The sequence below is a fragment of the Sander lucioperca genome, chromosome 7 (genome assembly GCF_008315115.2).
Source record: "Sander lucioperca isolate FBNREF2018 chromosome 7, SLUC_FBN_1.2, whole genome shotgun sequence".
In the NCBI taxonomy this organism is placed as follows: Eukaryota; Metazoa; Chordata; class Actinopteri; order Perciformes; family Percidae; genus Sander; species Sander lucioperca.
In genome coordinates, this window is record NC_050179.1 from 12,494,996 (window position 1) to 12,522,801 (window position 27,806).

Consider the following 27,806-nt stretch of genomic DNA (forward strand, 5'->3'; position numbering starts at 1 on the left):
CCCTGATATAAAATAGATTTATTAGCAAGAGGTAACTGGGAAACATATTTGTGTTTATTTGTTGTTGTTATTATCACCATCATATAATTTCTTTTGTTGTCTTTTCATTTTGTTTTCTTACAAAACTGGGAATATTTCTGAAGGTGTGGAAACATGAGGGTTGAAAGATAATTTTCATACCACTGGGTATTGCTAACAGCAAAATGTTTATTTGTTCATATACCTTATAAGAGTATGTGCATGTATAAGTGTATACAGTATAAGTATATAGTATTATTCTGTTTGTGAAGGTGTTGCATGCCTGCCACATGAGCTTCAAAAGTGTACTGTACATACATAGTAAAAATACATACAAATATTCACAGAATAAGCACTACATTACTATATTCCTGCTAACAGAAATGGTTATAGCCAGGATTACAGTATAAATGCAAAACACTTTGAAGTTGTCTCCTACCTCTAAGTCATGGTTTCCACACTGTTGTAGCATTTTGTGTTTAAGCTTGAGATACAACTCTTTTTTTGTTGAAAGGATTACACTGTTCCACATTGAGAAATATGCAGGGTTGCATGTACAAAATATACAGCACATCTCAGTGAGGTGAATTAACAACAAAGTACAAAATACTTTCCCATGTTCATATAAAGAGTAGGTTACTCTCTCTTATACTACTACAAAAATAGTGTTTGAATGCTGCAGGCAGAGGTCATTCACATACGTTTGTATCATAGTTTTAGTAAACAGCAATGCATATAACAGAGTGATATACAGTCACGTTCCACAATCACTGGAACAGCAAAAAAGGACAGATTGTCTTTTAATTACAGAAGAGCAACAACCTTTTACTCTACAGAAGTATCGTCAAAAACCTGAAGTACAACACTTTCCACCGCATGTGATCTTTTTTTTATGAGTTGAACTAAAAACCAGGAAACAAATTTTAACATAGATAGAACTCACTGTACTGTATTGGTGTGTTTTAAGTGTAATTGTAAATTCAGATGACTAATGCTTCACCTTAAATCACAGCAATCTAAAGAGATGCAACCTTTCTTTATGATTTACTGTGTTGTTACACAGCTTTTAACAAATTAGATAAAATATACTGAGGTGAGTTTGTGCACCTTGTGTGACAAGAGGCTAAAAAGAAAAGAGTTATTGAAGACATGTGTCTTAAAACAGAGGTTCCTGACCCCTGTGGACCGTTACCGGCCCTCGGAAAAAATTTGCTAACCTAAATAATAACCTAAATAATTATGAAAGAATGTCTGTTCTGCATTTTTCATCAGCTCCAGTCACGTTCTCACCAACAATATATAGATGTTTAGCTGTGCTAGCAGCATGGCTCTAGAGATGGCAATGCTCATCAGTCTGTCACCAGCATTTTGATCCAGACTGAAATATTTCAACAACTACTGAATTGCATTGAAATTTGGTACGAATATTCACAGTTCCCAGAGGATGAAGCCTACTGCCTTTAGTGCCCCTTTCACTTTTTCTCTAATGCCACCACGCGGTTTACACATTTGTTTTTTCAAGTGAAAAGTCAACAACTGTTAAAAGAAATTTGTTTCAGATATTCATGTCCCACTCAGGATGAATTATGATAACTTTGGTGATCCCTTAACTTTTCATCTAGCGCCATATTCAGGTCAAAATCTTAATTGGTCCAATACTTTATGATCAAATACTTGCATGACTAAACATACTTTTTGTTTAGTGCTAATGTTAGCATGCTAACACACTAAACAAAGATGGTTAACATGGTAAACATAAGCATGATAGCATTGTCATTTTGAGCATGTTAGAATGCTGATGTTATCATTAGGGTCAAAGCACCACTGTGCCTAAGTAAAGCCATACAAAGCTGCTAGCATGGCAGTAGACTTTTAGTCGTGTTCATTAAAGGAATTCATGAGTATGTGAGGTAACCGTTCCGTCAACAGCACATTGTTTTGGTTTGGGGAGCACAGAGACAGTTATGCTTCAGGTACCTCGCTGTCATCTCCACTGATCATCGTTCCCTATCTTTAAATGAAGTGCTTCTCCGTACTTTTACCTGATTTGATGCAGTTACATTTTTACAATGCTACATTGGTTGCAGAGAAACTCAGTCATCGATAAAACTCAAGCAACGGCCGGCAGCACGAGTGCTCAGAAAGTGCAAAGTCAAAACAGTATGAAATGATGCAAAATAATGTCATTGGTCACTAAGAAAACACAGTTGTGTGCAACTAAAGGGACCTCTGTTATTATGCTTGAAATACCCCAAAGGAAAAAAAAAAAACTTAAAGCAGGTGGTGTCATGGCAACAGTAACAAACAACCTTAAACATCTACTGTACAGAAGAGCAAATATCTTAAACATGTACAACTATACAAAAGTTGTTAACTGGTGTGTAATATTAACAGAGAAAATAATGTGGAGGATGAACTTCCCCATCAGTTGGGCACTTTAGGCTCAATTCTGAGTGAGGCTTCGTACATGCTTTCTTCATCCAGAACAAAGCTATTATCCAGTAGATACTGGGTTACCTGGAACATTAAAAAAAAAAGGTTAAAAAAGTTAAAGATTTTTTTTCATTGAAATTAATCTTTACACTTTTCAAACAATACAAAACAGCTAAGGCAGCCACTATTGTTTATTGTCTAGATCAGTGGTTCCCAACCTTTATGGTTCATGACCCATTTATATAAAGCAATATGCATCGCAGCTTTTCTTTAGGGTGTCAAAAGACAGAATGGTTGCGCACCACTTGTATACAGTTTTGGTATTCATATACCTTTGGTTGCAGGTCAATCTTGTATGCTGTTTGCTGAAACTGCCTGATTTCTCTGATGATGTGAGAAATCTGTAAAACGTGAGAAACAGGATGTTCATTTCTGACAGTAAAACACACACTTGCACTAAGTCTCGACAGGACACTGAAAATCTTACCATTCTCATCTTCGAGAAGTTGACCAAGTTGTCTTCTGTGTAGTTTGGTGTTCCCTCCTCAATGAAAGCCAGGTCTGTGAGGTACATCCCCAGATAGGGCACACAGGGAGGATCACAGCTGGTGGGAAAAACACACATACATCATTCACTTGCGCTGCACGCTTGCTTTATTGATCCAGTACAAAACTATGTCCTTGAACTGAACTCACTTCTTCAAAGCCTCTCTCAGGTTTTTGAACCTTCCCTCTGATGAGACCAGCTTCTGCAGCTTGTCAATCAATCCTTTTGTCTGGAGGAAAAAAGGTTATCGAGAACACAATGAATGATAATAATAAGCACATTAGGAGGAAAAGGGTTAACACATAATACATAGACAGATACACACCTGCTTGGAAACCTTGAGCCAGGTCTTCTTGAGGCGAAAAACAGAGCTGCGGTTGAGGGAGGAGGTGATCTCGAGCACCGCATTGTAGTTGTGGAGACAGCGACAGATGTCGGCTACAGCCACCCATTTCTCTATGACCACCACTCGTGTGACCACGTCCTCACAGCGCAGGATCTCTGTGGCAATAAGGTTGCTTATCTTGCAGAGGAAAGAGAGAAACAAAGGGTTAATTATAATTATTTGACAATCACTAAAAGTTACAGAAGAAGCGTTGCGTAAGGGGTTTGTTGATTAAAACATACATCATTGAAGTGCTTTGTTGTTCTCATGATGTACGGCGTCTTCTCATTTTTGTCATTCTTCATCCAGCCTTGTCCAAAGAATTCCCTGGTAACAGATTAACAAAAGAAAAACACTAAATTGGTCCATGTGGTCTACTTGGCCACAGACATGTACAGCTGAGATGTGTGATGGCACTCACTCATACGGGATGACCTTAAACACCAGGTGGTCCAACAGAGTGAGCTGTTCTGCGATCTCTAATGCAGAGTGGCTCTCAAAGGGCTCGACATTTCCTTCTCCCATCTAGGAGAAAGAAAACAGAAAGGAAAATATTAAATCTGTACCAGGCAACCTAGCACAAAGTGGCATGTAAGTAAAAAACAACATAAATACTTAAAAGTTAATATGATGTTGGTAAATGACACCAGAATGTTCATGCTCATGTGTGATTGCTTTCTCCCAGAGCACAACAACGTTTGTCAAGCTTTCTTTAGACTTGGCAATGCTTTACTGATTTAGATTTTTCACTTTCTCTAGGTAGAGGAATGTATATACAAGACCTTAGAATTTCACTGCAAGTGTACAAATCTACTTCTCAGTTAATGTTGGTAGAGCTGAAATGACTTTTTGATTAATTAGATTAGTTGAGAAACAGTTTTAATAATTGATCAAGAAACTTTTTTTTTGTTAGCAAAAATGCCACAGATTCTCTGGTTCCAGATTCTCCAATGTGAATATTTATTGGTCTTCTTTGGATTTTGGACTGTTGGTCGGAAAAAAAGGCATTTGGAGATGCACCTTTTACTCATGGAAATCAGCCATTTTATAGACCAAGCGAATAACCGATGCAGAAAATAATCAGTAGTTGCAGCCCTAATGTAGAGGTCCTCTTCTCGGTGTTTGGTGTTTTAAGCCCCCAATGTCGTCTTCCAGGCAGCGCTGCATGGAAGGCACTAGGGTTAGGCAAGAGTTACGGTTAGGGTTAGGTGCCTTGAAGTCGATGGTCGCAGCGCTGCCTTGAAGTCGACGGTGGGGGCTTAAAACACCACTGAGCGCTCTTCTCCATCATAGCCCCACATTGTGCTTTTGCTTGACCTGTATAATGTGGATGTATTTGAATATTTTTGTTACAATCTTGCCTCCTGCGGCTTTTAAAACCGCTCCACACTAAACCTTTATCAACAGCAGCTGACTTCACTCACCAGTTGTGTCACGTCTTCAAGGGTGATCTGATTGTCACCGTGATCTTCCTGAGTTAGAGTCCTGACAGACGGTAAGAGAAGGTCAAGGTCTATAGTATGTAGCTACAGTATAATACATATTTTCAAATGTTGGGTTTAATAAATTGTAGTCACACAAACGGTACCTGATTATGTTGGCTGCTGCTTTCCTCTCCTGGGTCAACAGCTCGGGGTCATGCATCACCTCTTCCAGGAAGACAATAACTTTTGTCTTCAGCTCATTGTTACTCTCAAAGTCCTGGAGAGGGATGGACAACACACATACAGTTGGCTTGAAAACTATTGTATAATAACTTTCATCATAAATCACCAATTTGTAATATTTGCTTTTTAGATTTTATTTTAAAATGTTCTACTCTGTAGTGAACCCATTTTTGCTTAGCTTTCTTGTCTACTTCATCTGTTATTGACAAAAAACGAACATTCAACAGTCTGCAAAGAAAGGGCTCTCTGTGCAATATATAACTAGGTGGAACGTATTTTGTATGCAATGAAAATGTGTTCTGCATACCACGTTACCAAAGATACATGAGATGATGCTATTTTTTGGGATCGGCCAAAGGCATCCTGGGACATGCATGAAATCACTACAGTTCCGAGGAATCTTCATTTTATTTAATTTCACATTATTATTATTTTTTCAGTACTTTGTACTGTTTGGATAATGGAAATCAAGTTTTATGTTTAGACAAAATGCATGATCGTTTCTCCAGTTACACACATATAAGGAAATTAAAACATTTTGTGTAAAATTCGAGTTTCCCTGCTACAAAAGCCGACTTACAGAATCAATGTGAAAAGAGGAAATGAATCAGTATATGAATATGTAAACACATCCAGTGTTAACATGGCAGTGTTCCAGTAGGTTATGAACTGTTCCTATAAATGTGCCTTGAAGTGTGTGGGGATGTTTTACCGGAGAGTGTTTGGACACCCAGTGCCTCAGGACATTCAGGACTCTGTTGGTCGCTGCTCGTCTGATCACAAACTCTTTGTCTCCATTTCTCTGATCTGTTGGGAAGCCTGCAAAAAACATATCAAGTACGTTTTTACATAAAGCTCTCATCACTATGATACATATAGCTTTGGCAAAGAGCAACAAAGTTTGGAGAATCCATACATCTAATATCAGTTGACCTGATGTGGTGCAGTTTTGCAGTTCTTGGCCGCCTGGTTATGTTAACCTGTAACTGAAACTGGAGCTTAGGTCTAATGGAATAGTGAATAAGCGTGTGTACCAGTACTGGCTAGGGACATCCGCCGATATTTTTCCTTCGTGGGTGTGCCCTCATTGGCTCCAGCTGTAGCAATAGCAAAGGCAGAGGCAGCAGACAGGGCACTGCGATTGTTGTCCAGCTCTCGACACGAGGACATTACCATGCCGTTGTTGTAGGAAAACAGGGAGAACTCTACAGAGAAGCACAGATGAAGAGAAAATAACTCTCCAGAAACTGGCAAGGGCTTGATTTTGGTGGCATGTAAGTGAAATGGGTGGTTAGTTTGAGGAGGGACATAACACATTATATGTAACTCAAAATGTACAGAAAACTATTATTTATATTACTGAGTACAACTGAATCTGTATAGACTGCAGAATGACCTGCTTTTGTTACACAAGCGTCCGCTAGGGGGCACTACAGGCCAAGACAACAGTTTCCCTCCAGACTTTCCTTTACAAGAGGCTTTGATATTCAAGATGGTTGCAGCTAAATATAGCCACCAAATATCAGCATAACAGAGGAATCAACAGATTCTCTGCAGTCTGCTATGTTTAAATCCTGGGAACATAGACAGATCATGAGCAGCTAAGAACTCTACACCAAGTGAGACACTCGCTGCTTCACAATTTCATTTAACTCTTTACTTCACACGATAGATTCCTTTCAAATCTATTGTGTGATTTTGTTAGATTTAGAAATCACAGATAATCTTGGCTGCAGTGAAAAAGCCTCATTAGTGGGGGCGGAAGGGAAAACACGCTCCTGATGTAGTTGCTATGACACAAGTTTCCCAAACACCTACTGAAGCCAAGCATTGGCTTTCCCCACATAATCATAACCATCAACCAATTTATATTTGATATGAATTACGCTTAACAGTGGCAGGTTGTTGTCTTCTTTAAACAAAGTCAGGGCTAACATTTCAATTTAAAACAATTAATCCACAACCTACATACAGTAAATTTTGGCCTTTTTTTCTCTCCAAATCTAAGAATATTTTCAGCTACAAGCTTTGTTTTATTACGTAGTCTGTTACTGTGGTCAAACAAAATGTGTAGAGGGCTCTAATGAATGTGGAACTGACTGGTACACTGGATTTGTGGCATATTATATCATTGCACATGTTTAGGACACAATGTACCTGAGGAGTTTTTGCATTTGATGTTTTTTGGAGTGGTTGGTGATTTGATAGGAGAGGCTTCTGGGTCCCCGTCATCACTCTGGTTATGATCAATGTCACTTTCTTCTCGTACAGAGTGATCTGTATCATAACAAAATTACACAGATCAATAAAAACTTAATTCCCGCAAATCAAAATTGGAATAATTTTCTGATGATTGGATCTTGCTGACCTACCTTGTTTGCTCACTAAGGTATCCTCCACCTTGTCCTTCTTGTCTTCTCCCTCATCAGGGATTTTGCTCGAGGTAGGGCTGGACACGTACAGTTTGTTGATGTCCAAGGTGGTCTTGCTGAATGGGGACATGGATGAGTACATGCTTGCATAGCCATTTGATGAGCAGCTGAGGGCAGCAAGGTCAAGAGCTTTGCCCCCAGTGATGATAGGGATGTTGAGGGAGAGCTTGCGCCGGCGGTTTGGGGATGAATTCTTGGCGATAGCGAGAGGAGGTGGGGAGGAGAACTTTCTGCTGGCCCTGGGGGAGCTGGGAGGCTCTCCATACAGGAATTTACTGTTCTGGCTGCTGGCAAAGAACAACTCCAGGGACCTGCATCAAGGGAGGATAAATGCATTTGAATTTAGGATATAGGAATATGTTTCCTTGATATTTGGAAAATATTCTCTAGGTTTTAAGAGCTTAGCTAAATACACAATATCTCCTGAATAATTCATGCAAACCAAGTTAGCACAGCAACCAGTAGTCTCATTGTTTTAAAGCAGGATACAAGCTGCAGTGTTGCAGAAAACCTCTCCCACTCCCTGCCACCCTCCTGGCGACCTCACGGGTTCCCATAAATAGCATAGCGAGTGATAGTGCGCATGGCCACTGCTGACACAAGCAGCCAAGTGTAGGTGTCTCACACAGTGACATGACAAGCACCACAGGAGAGCATGCTGCAGGGCGTGGGCATGCGGAGCTCCCCATGATCTGAACCCCACAGTGGGGCCCTCACTCCAGGCCTGTGGAGCGGCGAGTTAGCCCCACTGCAACACTCCGTCAATATTTCACACTATGGATCTTTTGCAGACAAGGAGAGAGGGAGGGAGGGGAGGGAGGGGAGGAAGGGAAGGGTGGGGTCCTGCAGCACCGATGTTGGTTGCCATAGAGCGACAGAGCCCAGTTGAGACACTCTTAGGCAGGCAGGAGAGACTGGACCCAATTACTGCTTTCGACCACTGAACACACACATAAATACACACACACAAACACACACACACACACACACACACACAGGAATACCTAAGCATCATGGAGCTGGTCTTCCTCTACTGCTCCATCTGCTGCTTCTCTGTGCAACCAACAAATCAAACTCCCCAAATGCACACACAAAGCTTCGAAAATCTTTGGACTTAACCATTCCAGTGTCACATACAGTATGTGAACACTAATTCTGTCACATGTAATGCAACAATAACAAATATTCCTGAATACCAGCTAGACTCACATTTTACCTATCTATCTATCTATCTATCTATCTATCTATCTATCTATCTATCTATCTATTTATCTACCTTCTTTCTATTGTTGTTTTATGCTATTTGTAAGAGCTGCTAGACAGTAGCCTAGAACATGTATTGCCTTCATGATTGAAGTGAGATTCTTCAGTTCACCTTCTTTATATGTAAAAACTGAAACAATCATCATCACTTCTGGCTATAAAAACAGTAAAAAAACAAGTCATATGGCTAACTAAAAGTTGAACCTGCAAGCTCCTTGGCTCCTGCACATGCCTTGCATTGATGAGAGGACAACAAATAGATCAATCTCATATTTATGCAGCATGGTAAAGTCTGGAGGGATGCCAACGTATCAAATACTGTAAGATGTGTTTGTCTAATGTTATCTGTATTGTCTATTGTATTGTGCCATCAACAACTTTAAAACATTCAAATCTGTCCTCATGTAAAGTGACTCACCGAGCAGGGATGGCACTGATGGGCTTCTTGTAGATGGTGATGAGCTTGTCTAGCACCACATCAGCGGTGGTGAACACACGATAGGAGTGCAGGAAGGTGTTGAGGAAGTCGATGGAGAGGAAACGAAGGTCGGTCAGTCTCTCCAGCAGGCGCTCAACGCTGGCGTAGCGGATCTGCAGCACCTTGCAGGAGTTCATCATCTTGCTGAAGCGGATGTCCACATCATCACAGTACAGACTTGAATCTGACCTGCTCAGAAAATAAAAAAGACAATCAAAATTAGAAATGAATGCAAAGGGAAAGCTGCAAAGAGTTGCATATACAAAAAAACAAGGCTTACTTGATCATCTGTGGCACTGTGACTTTGGAGTTGTCTTCGAAGGCGTTCATCATCAGCCCATTGCAGCGAATGTTGTCTATGCACTGTGGGACAGATGCAGTAGAAGTAAAAAGAGAGGACATAAGAAATGTTAGTGAGTTCTGTAACGTGCAGGCTTTTGGCCGACATCTTCGGCTTCTCGTCTGACTACTGGAGACTGTGATGCATGTTGACGTGCCTGGCTGATGTCACTGGTCCATGCAGACTTCTCCTGCCTCGAGGAGGCCACCAGGATGACTGTGAATGACTGGCTGTCCTTTGGCTCCACGACAATCTTGAAGTCCAGGTGCTCCATGTCCTGGCCGCTCTTGTCTGATTTGGCTTTGAGGCGAACACAAAGACATAACTAGATGTGATTTTCTCTCTCTCTCTCTCTCTCTCTAAAAATGCATACATTTCAAGTGTTTATACTGTATCTGCATTAACATCATCATTTGACATTTATGTTGAGTCTGTATTATTTTCTAGTGGCACTGCCTGCCTTTGGAGCACATTTGCAACTGTTCCAAATATTAAATATAACATATTAATAAATTCAGGCACACACTAGTAATCCTACATTATATACATTAGCACACATGGTAGATATTATGCATATCTCTGTAAGCTGCTACATGAATAAAACACTCACACTCATCATCTGTCCCCTCAGGGTCCTCCATAAGAGTGCAGTCTATAAGCGAGACTACTCCATTCTGGAAACAACATACAATACAGTATATATTTAGTTTCTTCACTCATGCTCTTACATTGCAGCTACAGCATACTGTACATTTACACTAAAAAGTTCAAGGTTCATAGTTAGAGTGCTACACTGTGAATTTTAGAATTAAAACATGAAAATACAGATGTGATTGTGAAAAAGGCTCATCAGCAACTCTAATGCTTATATAAATGTAATTAAAACTACTTTTACCTTTTCATTTATACTGTTTCTATCCCTTTGTCAAAGGGACAAGAATCAAATGCAAGGTGTCATTAACATCAACTCTAAAATTCTTAGCAAAACACACTGAACAAGTGAACAGTCGTAGCACATACCAGTTTTCTTTCTGTATAGACTGACAAATGCACTTGAACCTTTGTTGGGCAGAAAACTGCCAGCTGCAGATTGGGCCACTGCCATCAACCCTTTTGTCTTTCAGCTTTTTTTCTTTCTTTCTCTGATACATGCTAACAAGTTTGCCATATCAACTTGAAAAGTTATATGTCAATGTTGTGTTCACACCTTGTTTCCACTGCCTACAAGTGGCCAAAAAAAGCATTTATTTTTTAAAATGTTGTAACATCTCACAAGAAGATTATAGTTTTACTGTAACTTTATGTAAGGCCTTCAGTTGAAAGCTTTTTGGTCTCATCTTGGACCCCAAACAACAATCTTCCTTTGTAATGTTGAGTAATGTGGAGTAATAATACACCACCACTCCATTACACATCAAAGTGACATCAAGCAGCTGCTTTGAAACATGTGAGCCTGTGTGTGTGTGTGTGCAGGCTTGTGTGTTTGCAGGCTTGTATGAGTGTGTGTAGCTCCAGCGGTCATTGCCACTGATAAAAGCCACGACATTGCTAACCCTGTAGCTTTCATCTCAGTTAATCCGTTCAAATTAGCTCAGAGATTCAGGGTTTTTTGCGGCGCCGTAAGATTGTGATGTTTGAAATGAGGAGCAGCTCAACTGCTAGCTCAGCAGCACAGGCACACCTTGGTGAGATGAAGCTTTCCCCCAGAACCCCTGGTGCAGATGATTAAATGCTTGGAGAAGAGAAAGCACTGCCTCTCCCCCTCCTTCTTCAGAGACAGAGAGCCTAGTCGCCCACGGGTGATCTTGCCCTTCTCGCTCATCGGCACCTGGATGAGAGACCCTGTATGTGGGAATAAAAGAGTGTATAAGTGGAAAAGAGGCAAGGACAGGGGGTAGAAAAAAAGGAGCAAGAGGAGCTGGCAGTGGAGGAACTGAATAAAAGAAAGAATCGATATTACATGCTTGTCTAGCCTTCTTCTACATATGAATACATGTAGAGTCACATGAGATACTAAGGATTAAATAATGTACCATTTTGGGTTTCCCTCTCCATCAAGGCCTGTTGGGGACGTGTGACATTTATAGTCCCAGATTCATCATCAGTTTGCCTCTGAACAGTTTAATTACACTTGGAAATTAAAGCCTGTACACGTTATTCCCCAGAGAGAGAGAGATATCTTCTTTGTAACTCAGTATTTTCCCCTCAATACAGTGCTGAAGATGTGAGATCAGGCTGTCAGACAGGTAAGGAGGGACAGGAAATCCCCCTCTCTTACGTCTTAAGTCTGCTTTTCTGTTGAATTGGAGGTCTCTTTTCTGGGATCTAAAGTACAGCAGGCAGGCGTTACCTTGTCTTACAAATGTCTGGCTGGTGTCGAGGAGAATCTCACAGCCCTCTATGATCATGCGCTCTATTGCCAGGTTCTTCCTGATGTTCTCGGTCTCGCTCACTTCATCATGCATGATTCTAGGGAAAAGGAACATTTAATTATTCTCATTTAATCTATATAGGACTCAGTAACCCTTAGTAAAATCTGAGTCAGTGACTGTCCATATGCCAAATTTCTAATGAGATAAATAATATGTAATAAAGTTAATAAAGTCATCTGGGTAGCCTTCAGTTATGCGGTCGTTTACAGTAAAAGGCAAGTGCTTGTCATACTTTCTTTGCCTCTTTGGCAACATACAGTTTGCCCTGCAGATACTGCTTTAAAAAGTATTACAACCTCTGCATGTTTTTAGGGGTAATAGAAGAATAATTTACTCTATGTTCTATATACAGTTAAACTTCTCCTAGAAATGTTTTATGTTTTTTGTTACTACAATTATTACGGAAAACATGATAACCAGTTTCATCATACTTGTAGTTTGTTAAATTATTTGCTAGATTTATGTAAATGTATATAAATGCACAACCTAACATTTATGCCCTTTATGTCGTGTAAAGTGATGTCGCTCAGTTGAGATGCCATACAAGTCTTGACTTAACTTTATTATATGGAAGGGACTGTCCTCCCCTAAAAAACAACCCCATTATATACCCATATTCACGTATATTGTGGCTATGGCCTCTAGTGGTTTTAGTAATTATGACGGACGTAAAGGAGGAAGTCAAGTAACGTAAAATAAAGAGTGACAAAGTCTGCGTCTGGAGTAGGTTACGGTGGATGGGTCAATCAAACAAAGGACTTTCACCCAGGAAACAGTTGTTCTTGTCCCATATAAAACTAAAAGTTAATGTTGTTAAAGTACTTACATAAGTTAAGTAAATAACTACATTATGCTACGTAACATTACACTATGTCACGTACGTAACTGAAGTTACGTAACAAACATACTTATTTTGACCCAAACCACAATCTTTTCCTAAACCTAACCAAGTAGTTTTGTTGCCCAAACCTAACCAAACGGTGACCTTTTCACAACATTAACCACACTTAAAACTGCAATGGTTATGTTTAGGTATGAGGGTGTGTTGATCTCCTGCCACTGGTAGGGGTGCTTATTTGGGAAATGCTCCTGTGGATTGTATTAGATGGTAGGAATGAAATCGGAGAAATTGTTGATACAGAAATACCTGGAAAGCTCCTCCAGCTTAGATTTGGCGTAGTCCAGACTGTTTCTCTCTACATGTTCATGGGGAGTGTGGGCCAGAAGTTCGTGGAGCGTAAGAATGTAGCGGGGAATCTACAGAGACAAAACAGAAAGCAACAGGGGAGTCACACTCAAATATAAGAGCTTACATGCACGTGCCAACATGCACGCACACTAATGAGAAGTAGATCAGTGGAGAGCACAATCTACACTCATCAGCAAAATTTATTATCAACACAGCACAGCCTGCAGTAGGCCCCAGCAGAGGGGACTGTCGGGAAACTGCGTGCCTTGCCAAAAAGGAGCCATTATTAAAGCCTGAGCTCCAAAAAACAACCGCTTTTCATAGATATGAAAAACCTTACAGGGATATTCTGAGCAAAAGCAGACACATGCCTGCTGTTTCTGTTCTTGATCAGTGATGCTACAATATGGGACATCACTCAGAGAGTCAATGAGTGCTCAAGAAGGAATCGGGTCTTTGGTTGAGCCATGATGGCCAGAATAGAGCCCAGAACAATTTGGTTACAATTATTGTTAAATCCTATGTGGTATTTGCCATTTGACATATTTACCATGAGTTGTGCAGCAGGTTTCTTCAGAGACTGTGGGCTCATCTTTCATCTTCACCTTAGATTATAGAGCAACTGAAACAGTGCATCTCAAGGTTATGCACTGTAGGTTAATTGTAATTAGGGAAATAAGTCTATGATATGCTTTGAGAGCAATAAATAAAACCTGAAAATTGCTATTAACATGTATTAATAGCAGTGGAATAGAGGTTAAAATGTGGGCAATTTGCTGTCCAATGTCAGGATATACTCTTGGAAAGACACGTTTACAACAGACCATAACCAAATTCACTGTATAACTTTGATGTTTACAAGCATTAGAAAAACATGAGAGTGGGTTGCAAATTGACTAAAAGGAATTAATAGTCAAAAGTGACATTTTTAAGATACATTATATGAGAGAAGCCTAAAATGGCTATGGACTTCAAAACTAAAACTAGCAACCATATAAATTATAGGTACAATATATAAACAATATTCAAGAATATTTAAAGAGTTAACTTGTTTTGGATGTGAGAGCAGATTCCATTTGTTTTGCGTGTTGGTGACAGGCCTGTCCTTTTGTTTACATTTGGATCACAGACATGACATGACTTCAGTGACAGCCAGCTTTGAATATCGAGAAAACAAAACGACATTACAGACAGCTACAACTGGGTTTTATTGGCATAGCTATAGCCAACTAGTATTAAGTTGGTGAATTATACGGCCCAAGGGTAACATTTCTATATGGAGGGAAGAACTTGGCCCAGAATGGCGGTGAGAGCTCAGAATTAACGCCCAAATCTGGCTACAGGCTGCAGCTCTGCAGCAAACAAATGGGTCTGCCTTTATTTCTTGTGTATATCTGTGAGACAAATGAGCTCACCTGGAACATGGGGTAGGTGAGGAAGGTCTCCAGAGTCCTCTCCTCACAGTCGGGCTTGGCCTCGTACTGCTTCAGCAGCTTGTCAAAGTCTCTGTTCTGCTTGCAGTGAGCCAGGATCTGCAGGCTGTACTGGTGGTTCCTCACAAACTCCTGGTAGATGTTCAGCATGGGCAGCAGGATGTCGAACAGGTCGGCTATAAAGGGATCAATACCAAGATACTTTACTGTCACAAGAACACAAACAATACTGTGGAGTAATTCACCATTCACCTTTAATCATATTTGACACTCACACTGAACCAGCTTCACAATGGTCACATTATGAAAAAAGTCATGAAATGAAAATGTTTCTTACCCAGCACTAATGTTGGCCAGCTCGCTATTCTGGCTTTTAGACCTTGGTAAAATATCTGATGTAGAAACATGATAGTTTCGCTGACAAAAAAGAAAGAAAAAATGATCAACTTCTCAAACAAATACAGAGTTTTTATTCATAATTCTGCCCAAATCCAGTGAAGTTGTGATGAAAGAAAGCCCTGACACCAGACAGTGTGTACGAGAGCATGGGTGTGCAGGTTTTGAGCATGAATGTGCTTGGATGAGTGTGTGGGTGGATTTGGAATAGGCCAATAGGGGTGTGTGTAGATTACTGTCTTCACTGTAATGTCTGTGTGTTCGGCAAAGATTTGTCTAATGGGACACAAAACTCAATCTGGAACCTTGAATTTAATATAAGAGAATCCTAGATAATCCAATAGAGTGCATATAGCTTGTACAGCTCATATTTTTTTCATTTCTGACCTTTCTTCATAGGAATTTTGTTTATATTGAGGTTAAAATAGAATGTCACTGAGTCTTACAACCTTTAAATGTTTACATGTTTTTTTTTACTGTACAAGTAGCCACGTAAGAAATACATTGTATGTATCCTTGAGATCATACATCTCCTTCCTTATAAAACATTTGAAAAGGTGATTTGTGATTTTAAATCTGCATTGTTTACATATATTTTGTTAGCTAGCAGTCTTCTTCGTTTCTCGCCCATTACTGCCACCAATTGGCGTTCAGTGGAATAGCGCATGTCCAAGAGATATAAACAAATCGAGCTTCCGCTCACAATAACATTGCTCCATAATGCTACTAGTGTTCCAAAAAAAAAAAAAACTCCACAGGGTACCTTTAAGATGACTATGTTTTGTAAGGTCGTTAATGGAAGTACTCTGTGGGACAAGAGGATCCAACCTGTTGAGGAAGATGCTGCTGACATCATCGTGGGTGATGGGCGGTTTCTTGGAACTGGCTGCCATGCGGAGGGGCCTCAGGAAATTGTTCACCAGGATGTGAAGCTGCTGGACGTACTCGGCCTCTGAGTCCAACATGCTGAACACCACCTGGTTCCTCTTCCTCATGCTCTCTGCATGTGGTGAGCGGATGTAATCCTGGATGATTGTCTTCCACTTCCTCCTGCAGATCCAGCCTCGCAGGAAGCTCTGGACCTGGAATTTTAAAGGCTGTAGTCAGTTTCTCAGCATCTTAAGATGTACAATTTAGCAACAAGTTTTAATTCATGTGTTTACTTTTTTGATTTTCTTGATTTCTGAGTCATCATCTGTTGGGGTGGCTGCAGGGCTGTTGTGAATCTTCTCGTTGTCTTTGAGCATCCCAGAGATCTGCCGCGGAGGCAACCACAAGAAAGACTAATCATTCCCACTCACACACTTCTCACTTACTGTACCAGCATGTAAACAAAGTGACTGAGTCAACAGGACAGGACCTGTGAGCACTGTCAACACTGAGACATTAGCCTGACTAAACTAGCTGTGTTCACTTGGCTGGTACCTCTGCATCAATATTTATTTATTTACATTGGTCATGTAAATAGAACCAAACTGTCTTGCATGTTGACATGAGGTAATATGCTGCTGAAAAAAAGATAGATTGCAGCTGCCTTGAACTGTTTGAAGCTAAGTGTCTCCATTTACATTGTAGACGGCAAGAGAGTTAATTGTCATTGCATTTCATAGAAGTGATGCAATTTAAAAGCCGTGTTTATGCATATTCAGCACATAAATTGATTCCAAGCATCACATTTGCACATTAAAGTAAAATGACTATTTGATCTGAAGATTACAGTCGGGAACGCAGCCCTATTGGAGGCATTGTTTCTGAGAGGAGATGCAAAGTGGAGTGTGGTTAGCCTGAACACGTCTCTCTCTGTGACAATGCAGTGCTTCCATTTCTGTCCTCTTATACTTCTTCATACATATGAGACAAACATAACAATAATCAGCATAATCCATAATTTTCCCACTGGTTCAGCTGTTACTTGCTGTGTTGGCGAGATGAGGAATGAGAAGAAGTGGTAATATAGTATTATTGTGCCACTTTAGGAAGTCTATTTACAGCAGGTCTGACTGATACTGTGTGTGGCTGCCACACATCCATCTATAGATGGAAAACCCTGTAATCCTTGCTTATTGTGGTTTGGTCAAGGTAAGGACAAAATGTTGGATATTTCAACAGTAAAGTGTCCCCCATCAGAAGAATACAATAGCCCAGACAGATACTCTTGAGTAGGGATGTAATGCAGAGCTACTAACTGTATCTGTTTATCTTACAAAAATATGTGTATTTGGATTTATACCCTGGTGTTACATTGTTTTCTACTGCCATTTATACTTATCATACATATATGTACAACTGCCAACAAAATATACAATATAACATAATATTTGTATCCATTAAATAATAACATGACTTTTTTTATTGACTCAAAATCAAAGATGTGTTTGTTAACTGTTCAGGTGGAAATTAATAATCCTTGTGGAAATAGAACAGGAGGAGAACAGTAGGGAAATACAAGTCAATGAGCTTATAATGCATTATTGTTTTGTTTCATTCTATATAATGGGAGAATAATAAAGTTGATCTAAAGCATCTCTGATAAAAAAAGAAAAAATGAGACAAAAATCTGAAAGGCTTTCTCGTTCTATTAGCATGCACGTTTGAGACGGTCCCTAACTTCAGCTCAAGTCACTCAAGGTGCCAGGCTTCAGTATCGGATGATGATGATATGAAAGCTGTGGAACACCAATCAAGCTTCATCCTGAACTGCACAACAAATCTGGTGAGGACTGGTGAGAAGTAATTGAGGGTGAACCTCAATGATCTATGTTTTTAACCTGTAGCCTATTTATTTACATTCTCATATTTTCATCAGGAAAATCGTGCTGGTTTGTCTACTAGCAGTTCATGTTCATACTGTACAGACAACATTCCCCTAGATTACTTTGATAGTGAATAAAAAATGATAATAATGAGCAAAAAGCAATAAGAGCAATTATAAGTAAGTTATAAGGAGCGCCTTTTTTTATGATTTTTAAATAGATTTATCCTCAATGCACATCAGAGATCCTGACACTGCTGTAAAGAGTGAATTCAGCTGATTGTGACAAGGTGTGTTTAGATCTGACTGAGGTACGACTCTGAGAAGAAGAGTTGTGATGTTTGTGGGAAAAATGTGTCAATTGGCAGGGGGCGTTAGCTGTTTGTATCCGCTCAAATCTGAATAATGTATTCACATTTGTTTACATCCCTACTCCTCAGCGTAAAGGCATCACAGTGAGTATTACCTCTGACTTAAGCCTTTCAATCTCTATTTCCCCATCTTCTATCTGTTGTCGAAGTTGCTTAGCAACTGTTTTCTCCGTCTCCACAATCTGAAGCAGATGAAGATACTTCTGCATGAGAGTCTCATGCTCGTTGGCCAAGTTTCTGTAACTGTAACACACACACACGCACGCACGCACGCACGCACGCACGCACGCACGCACGCACGCACGCACGCACGCACGCACGCACACACACACACACACACACACACACACACACACACACACACACACACAGTTTTGTATTGCAGCTTGAGTAATGAATTTCACATTAGTGTGTAGTTTCATCTCACATCAAAGCAATCAGGTTTTTCTTGTGAACAAAGCATTTTTCTGTCATCTCTTTATATTTTAACCCCACTTATGAAACCATGGCAACATCCCCTACAGACTGAGCAGCCCAAGATTACTTACCCTCTAATGACTAATTCAACTTATAATTGCCATGTCTGCACATTTCACTGATGTGTGCCTTTACCTGGCGTGTGATATTGCAGCCACCCATTCATCGCAGTCCTTTACATCTTCTGTGCGTAACTCAAGCGCCTTTTGGTTTTCATGGGTAAAGTTGACAGTGAAATAGTACTGAAACAAACAAGGGAGAAAGGAAGGGTATGGAGTTCTTGTTAGAAACAACAGGACTATCATTAACCTGACATGTTATATGTTCTACACAAAAAGGAGCATTCGTTATTGCATACCTTCTAGATAAATCTATTATATAGGGGCTTAACTGAAGCTTCTCCACTGCTTTTGTCTTTGTGTTTGTTCCACTGCCTCGCTGCTGCAGACATCAAGCGGGTGATTTAAAACCACACAGGGCCTGGGGAAGCCACATCTTTCTCGCCCACCACTGCAATTGATGGAGCTCACTGAGGGAACCCTCCCCCAGCTCGGTTCCTGGGATGTCTCTGGTTCCCAGGAGGAAATGCCATAAGACATGGTGGCTGGAGCCACGGCCAATTACATAACTGTGTGAGAACTGTTTCCTAGCAACTAAAGCTCAACTGAAAATAATGTATTATTAGTATTGTTATTATTGTTATAATTATTGTTACATTAGCATTTCAAATAATTTACTATGGTTTCATAGATTATGCATGGGTCATTGATAGGGTCAGATTTTGTGGGTTTCAAATTGTGAAACATCTATTTGGAATTTCCTCGTATGTACGGAGATATTCTGCATAAGGATAATTACTTTTACTTCTGATACTAAATAACATTGTTGCTGATAATACTTTTGCTTAAATACATTTTTTTTATATACAAAACCTTTACTCGTTACAGAGTATTGCTATTTTTACTAGGATTTAACATTTATGCTATCACTGGTGAAATGACACAATGCTGTAACTATTTGGATAAATGTAAATAGAGCAAACATTGCCTTTACATCAAATATAGTGATCCTTGTGGGTTTGCAAAGTGGGTACAAGTATGTTTTACCCCACAATAAAGTGTCCAAACGGATGCTTAAAATATCTTATAAATAGATAAATAAATAAATAATAATCTTATAAATAACTTATCTTACAGTACAAATAGTGAAAATAATTACATTTTCTCATATCAAAGAAAGAATAATACATCACCTGCATTTATAAATGCAACTTTCTTTTAATTCTAAATGTAATAGTTCTTGGGTTTATATTATGTTTAAGAGGGCCTTTTTGACGAGAGCTACATATAGAATATTTTACTTATTAAAAAATATTAAATATAATAAAGTGAGCCATGATAAAACGATACCACAAGTCCCATAAGTGAAATGTCATTTTTCCTGTGGAGTGTTCCAGCCATGCTGAGGGAGACCAGACTCTAATCTTTGGCCTGCAGATGTTCAACAGGCGCCTATCAACCTGCAACTGATCATTATTCATGGCTGACTGCTCTTCCATCTTCACATTCATTAGGTATTCATCCTACCGTCAAAGAAAATCTATTTCTGGCAGAGAGGCATGCATGTTGTTGTAGTTTTCCCTCATGATCTCTCTAAGAGCGCGATGAGTGTCTGGTGTGAGGCAATGTTATAAGTGCACTGTCTGCTTCCTGCTTTATGTTTATGGCTGAGTCATGCACCTTTAAAAAATCATTACTGATCAGAACAGAGAAATATGAGATTGATAAAGCATTGATAAAATGTATCATATAGATGCATGCGTATTATTTGCTCTTATAGCCTATACTCTTTTGTTATGGGGACAACACTCACTTGTCAGTCTTGCTGTGCTGTGGATATGACATTACATTACATTACATGTCATTTAGCTGACGCTTTTATCCAAAGCGACTTACAATTGCTATACATGTCAGAGGTCACACGCCTCTGGAGCAACTAGGGGTTAAGTCTCTTGCTCAGGGACACATTGAGTGGTAAATAATTCATTAGACATGAGTGGAATAATTCTTTTGTCTTGTAGAATTGCTACTGACTGATAAACAGCTCAGTTTTATTACAGCAATACTGAAGGACTTTCCTGAATCCTATAATGAGATCTATACGGTAGTATATTCCCTGGAGCACTAAGTGTTGGTTATAACTCTACTTGCTTCCGCTTTCATTTTAATGAGGATCTTTAGTTTGGATGTTAGCCTTCTCCATACCAACATCACCAAGTTGTCATACATCAGTGGTATGTATTAGTCAAATCTTTTGATTTACAGTACAGTTTGTACCAAATCAACCATCTAGCTTCATGTGTTATTGGTCGAAGTGCTGCTGTTTCCCAGTGTGAGGGAGCTGTGTTTTCTATAAATGGACACTGACCCCTCCAAGGTACTGCAAGGAACCAATTTAGCCCAGATAGCGCTCGCATTAATAGGAGAGATGCGAGACACTACTTCTATTCCTCTCTGTTACCCCGCCTCTCCCAACTGCATCATTCTTTAGGATGCAAATAAGCGTTGCCATAGAAACCTCAGGCTCAAATGCATTATTATTTTCACACTAAATGCTTTTGAGGATAAATATAATGTAGGGATTATGGTGGATTGCTAAAACGTTTGCACAAAACCATGAATCAAAGGTGGGGATAGGAGATGGAGGTGATATTTTCTTACTCTTATTTGTCCTTGTTAAGGTTGGTTGTTTGTTTACAGAGTGGTAACTCTTCAGCAGCCCGTAATATCAGTCACATTAGTCATTCATTATTTGTGTACCTCTCAGTGCTTTCACTCTCAGCAAACATGATTCACAGGACAAAGCAATCAAGCATCTTCCTTTAAGTTTATCATGAATTCAGTCCATCGATGGATCAGGCTTTTCTCTGCATGTTCATGTTCACATTTATGCATTTAAAACAGCACAATGCATTGGAAACAGCACTGCTGACAAAAATAAAAAATAATCCAAATTCTTTCAGGGAGGTTTTTTGGGTGCCTTTAAAGCAACTGTGAGAGCACAACATTAGCCAGTGTGTTGCATTCTGCTTTGTCAGCACAAAGGCAGCTGTTCACAGGAAGAGCCAGGACTCACTTTGGACTGCAGCCCTACCGACAGAGCCAGGCACAGAGCCTGGAGAGAGGAAAGGAGAGCCAGTGGCAGTGAAGCATTATGTTCCCAGACGGTTTATATACAATAACAATGTCAACAGACCTGTCAACCTTTCTACTCCTCACTTTCATGTTTTGCTGTGTTAAGAAGCCAGAGGAGTGTTTTTAAGATCTAGTGGACACTTCATCTGCAGATATGATTTAAATGTATCCTGCTACATGTAGTCTTAACACTGTGTGATGGAGTCTTCCTTAACGATTTGATACCACTAATAAAAAGTGATACAATAATTACCATCTATAATGCTAATTACAAATTTCAGCATTAGACTGAATCATTTCATTCAGGTCATCTAGATGCGAGCTGACTGATCACTCACTGGCACCCTTCTGTTTTTGCAGCTTCAGCTGTAGTTTCATCATTTCACCACAAGATGGAAACCTTGAGGCAACAACTTTTTGTGTGTGTGCATGTTTTATTGGAAGGAGCATTATATCACTCTCCATCCTAAAACGTCAAAAAGATAATGACTGAAAGTCAAAAGCAAAATATGTGACCAACTAGGATGCATATGCATTATCCTGAAAAGAACAGAAATCCATTTACATCCATTGCACCAACTATCCCATCAAAAATCATCAAGCTCGGATTTGCTGCAACCTAAAGCAAAACACTGCATAGCCCAGTGCAAGAACTGTTATCATGTTAATATCATTAGGTGTAAGTGTTACCTCATCATTAATGCCATGCATGGATTACATAACGTGCAATACAGAAATCTGGAACCTCGTGCTATTTTGCTGCGCTGGATTTGAGGTCATCATGCGATTGGATATAAGAAGAATATACGCATAAGAAAAGCGTTTTGCTCGCGACTAAAATAGTTCAAAGGCGTTTGCGGCGTAGGAGCCAATTTTTCACCCAGTGTTGCACCTCATCAATATATTTTAACACAAAGCCTGAAAAACAATAAAGCAGTGCGAGAGAGAGGGAGAGGGAGCTTGTGTGTGTGTGTGTGTGTGTGTGTGTGTGTGTGTGTGTGTGTGTGTGTGTGTGTGTGTGTGTGCGTGCGTGCGTGCGTGCGTGCGTGTACGCTCTCCATACCTGCTTTTCCAAACACTCCTTGGCTGACTGTGAAGGTTTTGGTGAAGGCGCCCTGTCGCATATGCATCCCTCCAACAGGTATAATCCCGAGGGTCGAGAGCTGGACTCGTTCTCAAAATAAAAGAGCATATTTTGTAACAAAGCAAACCACTTTGTGTGCCATTTCGTGTTGTCTGAGCTTTTTTTGCTCAAGCACCCTCGTCTTGTACCATCCTTTTTCGCCAAAAGCCCCAGGTAGGTGACATGACCATCATTAAGTCGTATTCCCTTCTGCATTTTGATGAGAAGACTTCAGCTGCGCAAGGTGGATCGGTCGTTACATCCTTCTGAAGTCGCTCCAGGGAAAATAGAATCGAGAAAGACAATATGTTGACTTTCTGAATGCGGACCAGCAGGCTTGTCCACTTTGTCCGACGCATTCACCGTGTTGGCATTTAAGTAAAAAGAGAGGAACGAAACGAGCAGCACAAGTCCAGCATCCTAAAACCTTGTGTCATACTCCGAGCGCTTTGAAGGTCCACATTATAAGATAAAAAAAAGACGGAAGGGGGGGGGGGCGGTGCGGCGAAAAATAAACAGTCTAAACAACGCAAGATGAGAGGGAAAGGGGTTTGGGGTTCGTCCTTTTCCTCACATGAAATCTCCAGAAAGCAGCAGGCTTGGTGCTGAGCTCGGCAGTGCTGGGTGAAGTCACATGGCGCATGCTTGGGAAAGCAGATTTCAGGACCTTGGACAGGAACGTTTCCACAAGATGTTGAGTTTCCTCTCAAGCATGCAGTATTAAGTAGTAGGCCTACTGGGGATACAAGAGGGAAAAAAATGGAGACTCACATACGCTCAAGAGAAAAAAAATCCACTTTAATTGAAATCAACCATTTAACAGGCTGCTGAATAAAAGTATTTCGACCTTATTTTCTTTTTCACTGATTGTCATTCACCGTTCAGCACATTCTTCCTGACAAAGTAAACAATCAGTGTAGATATTTTGAGTTTTAAAGTGGTTACATAAAACACTAAAAGCTGCTCTAGAGGAGTCATTGTTGCAGTTCAGCCTCTGGAGGACAATATTTTTTTAGTTCACAACTTAAAATCTGAAAAACGTAAATATATCTCAGTTTAAATGCTACAATGTGTGTCTGGGCTCCACTTATTGGGTCTTTATAGAGCTTTCAACTGCATCTCACAATCTTCATCCACCTGGTAGTGGGTTTCTTGAGTTGAAATTATTTTGTCACACATTAAGGTCAATAATGAACTTCCATGCTAAAGTGACATATCAATAAAAATCAAAGACAAGAAAAAAAATATTCCTTTACTCAACATAGTGTAAAGGACTATTGCATGTTTTGCCCATTTACTACAAACCCAACTAAAAATCACAAATACTTTACATTACTGCCAACAATTCATGCCATGATATTTTATGTTTTTATGTGTTTAGGTTTAGTTCAGTTACAACTACCAGTATGACATGGCATAATTGTGGCATCACAATTACCACTAAGTAGACTATTTTCACTGAAATGGCTTACTAATAACATCAAGTCTCTGCAAGCTGATTTTCATTCTGTGGTCACATGAATGAAAACAAGTAGGCCCTCTTCACTGCAGACGTTTTGACACAGATGTAATAACATTAACAATGTCTCTGTTCTACTCAAGTGTAGTGAGCCAGCCAGCATGCGCAATACCATGACCAAACCAAAGCAGCTGAATGGAATTCAGCCTTCATTCATTTGAGAAGTTACACCTGTGCTTTTCCTACTGTGCCATGTCAAAATATCTTCTATGAAAAAGGCTTATGGTTGCCTGGAAGTTGTGAAAAAACAAACAAACAATAACACACTCTAAAAAGGGATTAGCTGCACTGGTAAGTTCTGTATGTCACTAGGCCAAAATGTTAAAAAACAACAGCATGGTCCTTCAAAAGGTATTGTAGCTGTTTAAGATCAGTTGCTGCTGCGTTTTAAAGAGTGCAGTCAGTGGCAGGAAGAAGATAGTAGAAGATAAACTGCTGTCCCATATTGGCTGTGTGGTATCTCACAGTAGGATGTTGAGCATTGGTCAGATTTATTTTGCAGATCAGATACATGGGTGACACTGAAATAGAAGCACCACGTTAAATGTGAAACTTTTGAGTATTTGAGAGAAATAATACAGTACAGAAACACATAATAAAGACTTAACCTTGATGGTGTGAATGAACACCATATATTAATTTCTGGTAGTGTCCCTTAATACAAGTTTTTTTAGGGGCATGTATGGTTTACCTTTTACAACACATATTTCTGAGTTTCCTGCATTTTTTCAGATTTTTTCACCTGGTTTTATCTCCAGATGAAATAAGTAATTCCCAAAACAGAAACTCACTTTCAGATTACAGAAACCCATTTGGGTTGGTCCCCTTATGTTTTATGTCATTCCCTTAATATACTGTTAACCTTGGCTCTGAACACTTCATCCAGCTTTTGCAATACAGGGTGAGACAGCAGTTGATAGGTCAATAGTTAAAAAGGGTCATTGCAAAAAATAAATTTGCAGCGTGAGCTTGTTTAAACACCATGATGTCATGTTTGAACTGTAAGACTTGTGCGTCTCAGTGGTTACAGAGCTGCACTATAAAACATGCTCAAGCACACAGCCAATATGCCTCTTTGAGCACCCAATTTGTTTAAAAGGCACAGTCTCTAATCTGCTGCTGTCAGTCCTCCAGCTACTTCTCAGAGAGGAGATTTATTTATTACTCCATCTCCATTGTTGTCTGCGCTCTCTCTGATCTTTTCTGCCATAACCTCTGCAGGCTCTGCAGCATCTTCCTGAACAAGCCCTTTTTTTCTTCAATTAGTCACTCACTAGTTAGATATTAACCAAATATTTAAACAGGTGGTCAGTGAAACCCAGGCTGAGATGTAGAGAAATTATTTGTTTTGTAATAAACTGACGCAATGTCAGCCATGTGTGCTGTGACTAAACAATTGACACTGGAAAGTTTTAAATATATTTGCATTGACACACATGTGAGAGGCTGATAACACTGAGGGTATTTTTGGTCTGCACTGTGTGAGCCAAGGTGCAACACAACAGGGCTGTTGTGCTTAATGTGGGGATTTTCAGTCCATTCTGCTCTGTGGATCACTGAATTTTTCAGATGTGTCTGAAAGTAACGCTTACTATGTAGATACTTCAATGAATGTGTGTTATCTGAATCAGCAGCACCTCAGTTGCTTTTATCAAACTGAGGCTCAGCGTCTTTGCTGGAGGAAACATCTCACAGAGGGAGGGTGTGCGTTGTTCATGAGTGTCAATAATGACTGGTAAGGGTGTATTTCTGTTTAATGAGAAGAGCCGACATCTGTGCTGTTCACTTTTCCCCCCATAACTGATCATTGCATTTAATATAGTGCAATAATATAAACAATTTAAATCAAAATGTGTTTTTTGTATTCTGGTGAAATGGTAAAGTTAAACTGGAGCTGCAATTAGCAATTATTTTCAGCATTGATTTATTTATTGTAATTATTTAGTCAATAAAATGCAAGACAATTATTATTATTATTATTATTATTATTATTATTATTGTTGTTGTTGTTATTATTATTATTATCATTATCATTATCATTATCATTATCATTATCATTATTATTATTATTATTATTATATAAAACAGACAAAAGCAGCATATTTGAGAATCAGGTACCATCAAATATGTTCCATATTTTGCTTGATAAATGACTGAAATGGTTAATCGATTCTCAAAATTGACGTTCTGTAGATCTACCAATTAATACTTCGACTTATAGTTTCAACAGTCATTAATGTGGAATGTGGAAATCCACACTTGAATTGCTTTTGAATCCTTTTGGACACTTTTATTCATGAAAATGGGAAATGTATTTATTGTCCAGGTCATTTGTAAGTATGAAATGTATTTTGCCGCAATAGAATAGGTTTTTCTAATTGGAAGAGAAAACGTGAAAAAAGTAAAAAACAGAAATGTTATTTTAAATTGTTATATACACACAACATATATTACGTACAATTTAATTTGATTTAAAAATTATTTCACATTAAGGAAACCCAAATCTTCAGTATAAGCTCAAATGTGTCATCCACATTGTTTTTCACATCTGACATTCATGACATCTGGTCAGATATGTGAACCAAGAGAATAAGAAAAAAACTACAACAGTCTGTGTGTGTGTGTGTGTGTGTGTCTGTGTGTCAAATGGTGTTTTCTGTAACAGCTCGTAGTGCTGTCAGTGTTCAGTAGAGGATGCTGCTGTGGTGTCCTCGTCCTTCCCTGAGCTGCCTGTGAAAAGGCTCCAGTCCTAATTACATGATCCACCAGGCTTCTAATTCGCCATACTCCTCTCAAATGACATTTACTAATTACTCCTTCCTTTTTTAGAAACAGCGTTCTGGATTTGATCCAAGCTCCCTCATGCTCATTGTCATGTAAGAACAAACAAGTTGGCTGTTGTGGCAGTCACAGCCTATTTGATTGAAAGTGAGTAAGCAAACATAAAAACAGACATCTGAAATCCCTTTAAAGCATGATGTTGTGTTAAACAATCTGGATTATCCGTAAAGAGGAATTAAATAAGTATAATAGCACAAAGCAGAGTAGTCAGAGCCCACACAACTTCTTCAAAGAGGGCAACCAAAATGTTGTTCCCAGTGAAGCTCCAGCCATATGTGCACAGTTCCCTTGGTTGTAATATTAGTGTGGAGCCACATCCACACTGTATGCAAATAGCCGTCATGTGTGCTATTATAACATATCTACTGTATGTGAATGATAAAATATTTTTCTCTTCCCAAGACGAAACCCAGACTCTGCGATAGATATGAGACCTGTCTGGGATGCTTCAATACCCCCTGCCCAGTGCATGATGGGAAAACCTCTGGCCGGTGGCGTGCACAGACTCTCTGTGCG

General features: G+C 39.5%; 1 protein-coding gene and 1 long non-coding RNA gene across 4 annotated transcripts; one reads left to right on the top strand and one right to left on the bottom strand.

Moving 5' to 3' along the window:
- rasgrf1 (Ras protein specific guanine nucleotide releasing factor 1) lies at positions 1–23,601 on the bottom strand. 3 transcript variants are annotated; one of them, XM_031283180.2, is made up of 27 exons: positions 22,871–23,597; positions 18,749–18,855; positions 18,232–18,379; positions 16,177–16,269; positions 15,842–16,095; positions 14,955–15,034; positions 14,600–14,793; positions 13,143–13,252; positions 11,914–12,032; positions 11,245–11,405; positions 10,174–10,237; positions 9,721–9,863; positions 9,504–9,586; positions 9,164–9,415; positions 7,423–7,793; positions 7,208–7,327; positions 6,085–6,255; positions 5,763–5,869; positions 4,972–5,084; positions 4,808–4,868; positions 3,805–3,908; positions 3,626–3,710; positions 3,324–3,521; positions 3,148–3,227; positions 2,939–3,056; positions 2,784–2,852; positions 1–2,535 (listed from the first exon to the last, which is right to left on the bottom strand). In XM_031283180.2, the coding sequence occupies exons 1-27, from the start codon at positions 23,144–23,146 to the stop codon at positions 2,443–2,445; spliced, it is 3,774 nt and encodes a 1,257-aa protein (XP_031139040.1). In that variant the 5' UTR covers positions 23,147–23,597; the 3' UTR covers positions 1–2,442. The 3 variants fall into 3 exon arrangements, with proteins under 3 accessions (XP_031139040.1, XP_031139041.1, XP_031139042.1); XM_031283181.2 differs by having other exon boundaries at positions 9,164–9,412; positions 22,871–23,146; XM_031283182.2 differs by lacking the exons at positions 1–2,535; positions 2,784–2,852; positions 2,939–3,056; ... (2 more) ...; positions 3,626–3,710; positions 3,805–3,908 and adding an exon at positions 3,917–4,368 and having other exon boundaries at positions 22,871–23,601.
- On the top strand, positions 18,862–27,806 carry LOC116038637. The gene is made up of 3 exons (XR_004102148.1): positions 18,862–19,245; positions 20,070–20,186; positions 27,693–27,806. It is a non-coding gene; the product is annotated as an uncharacterized LOC116038637 (long non-coding RNA).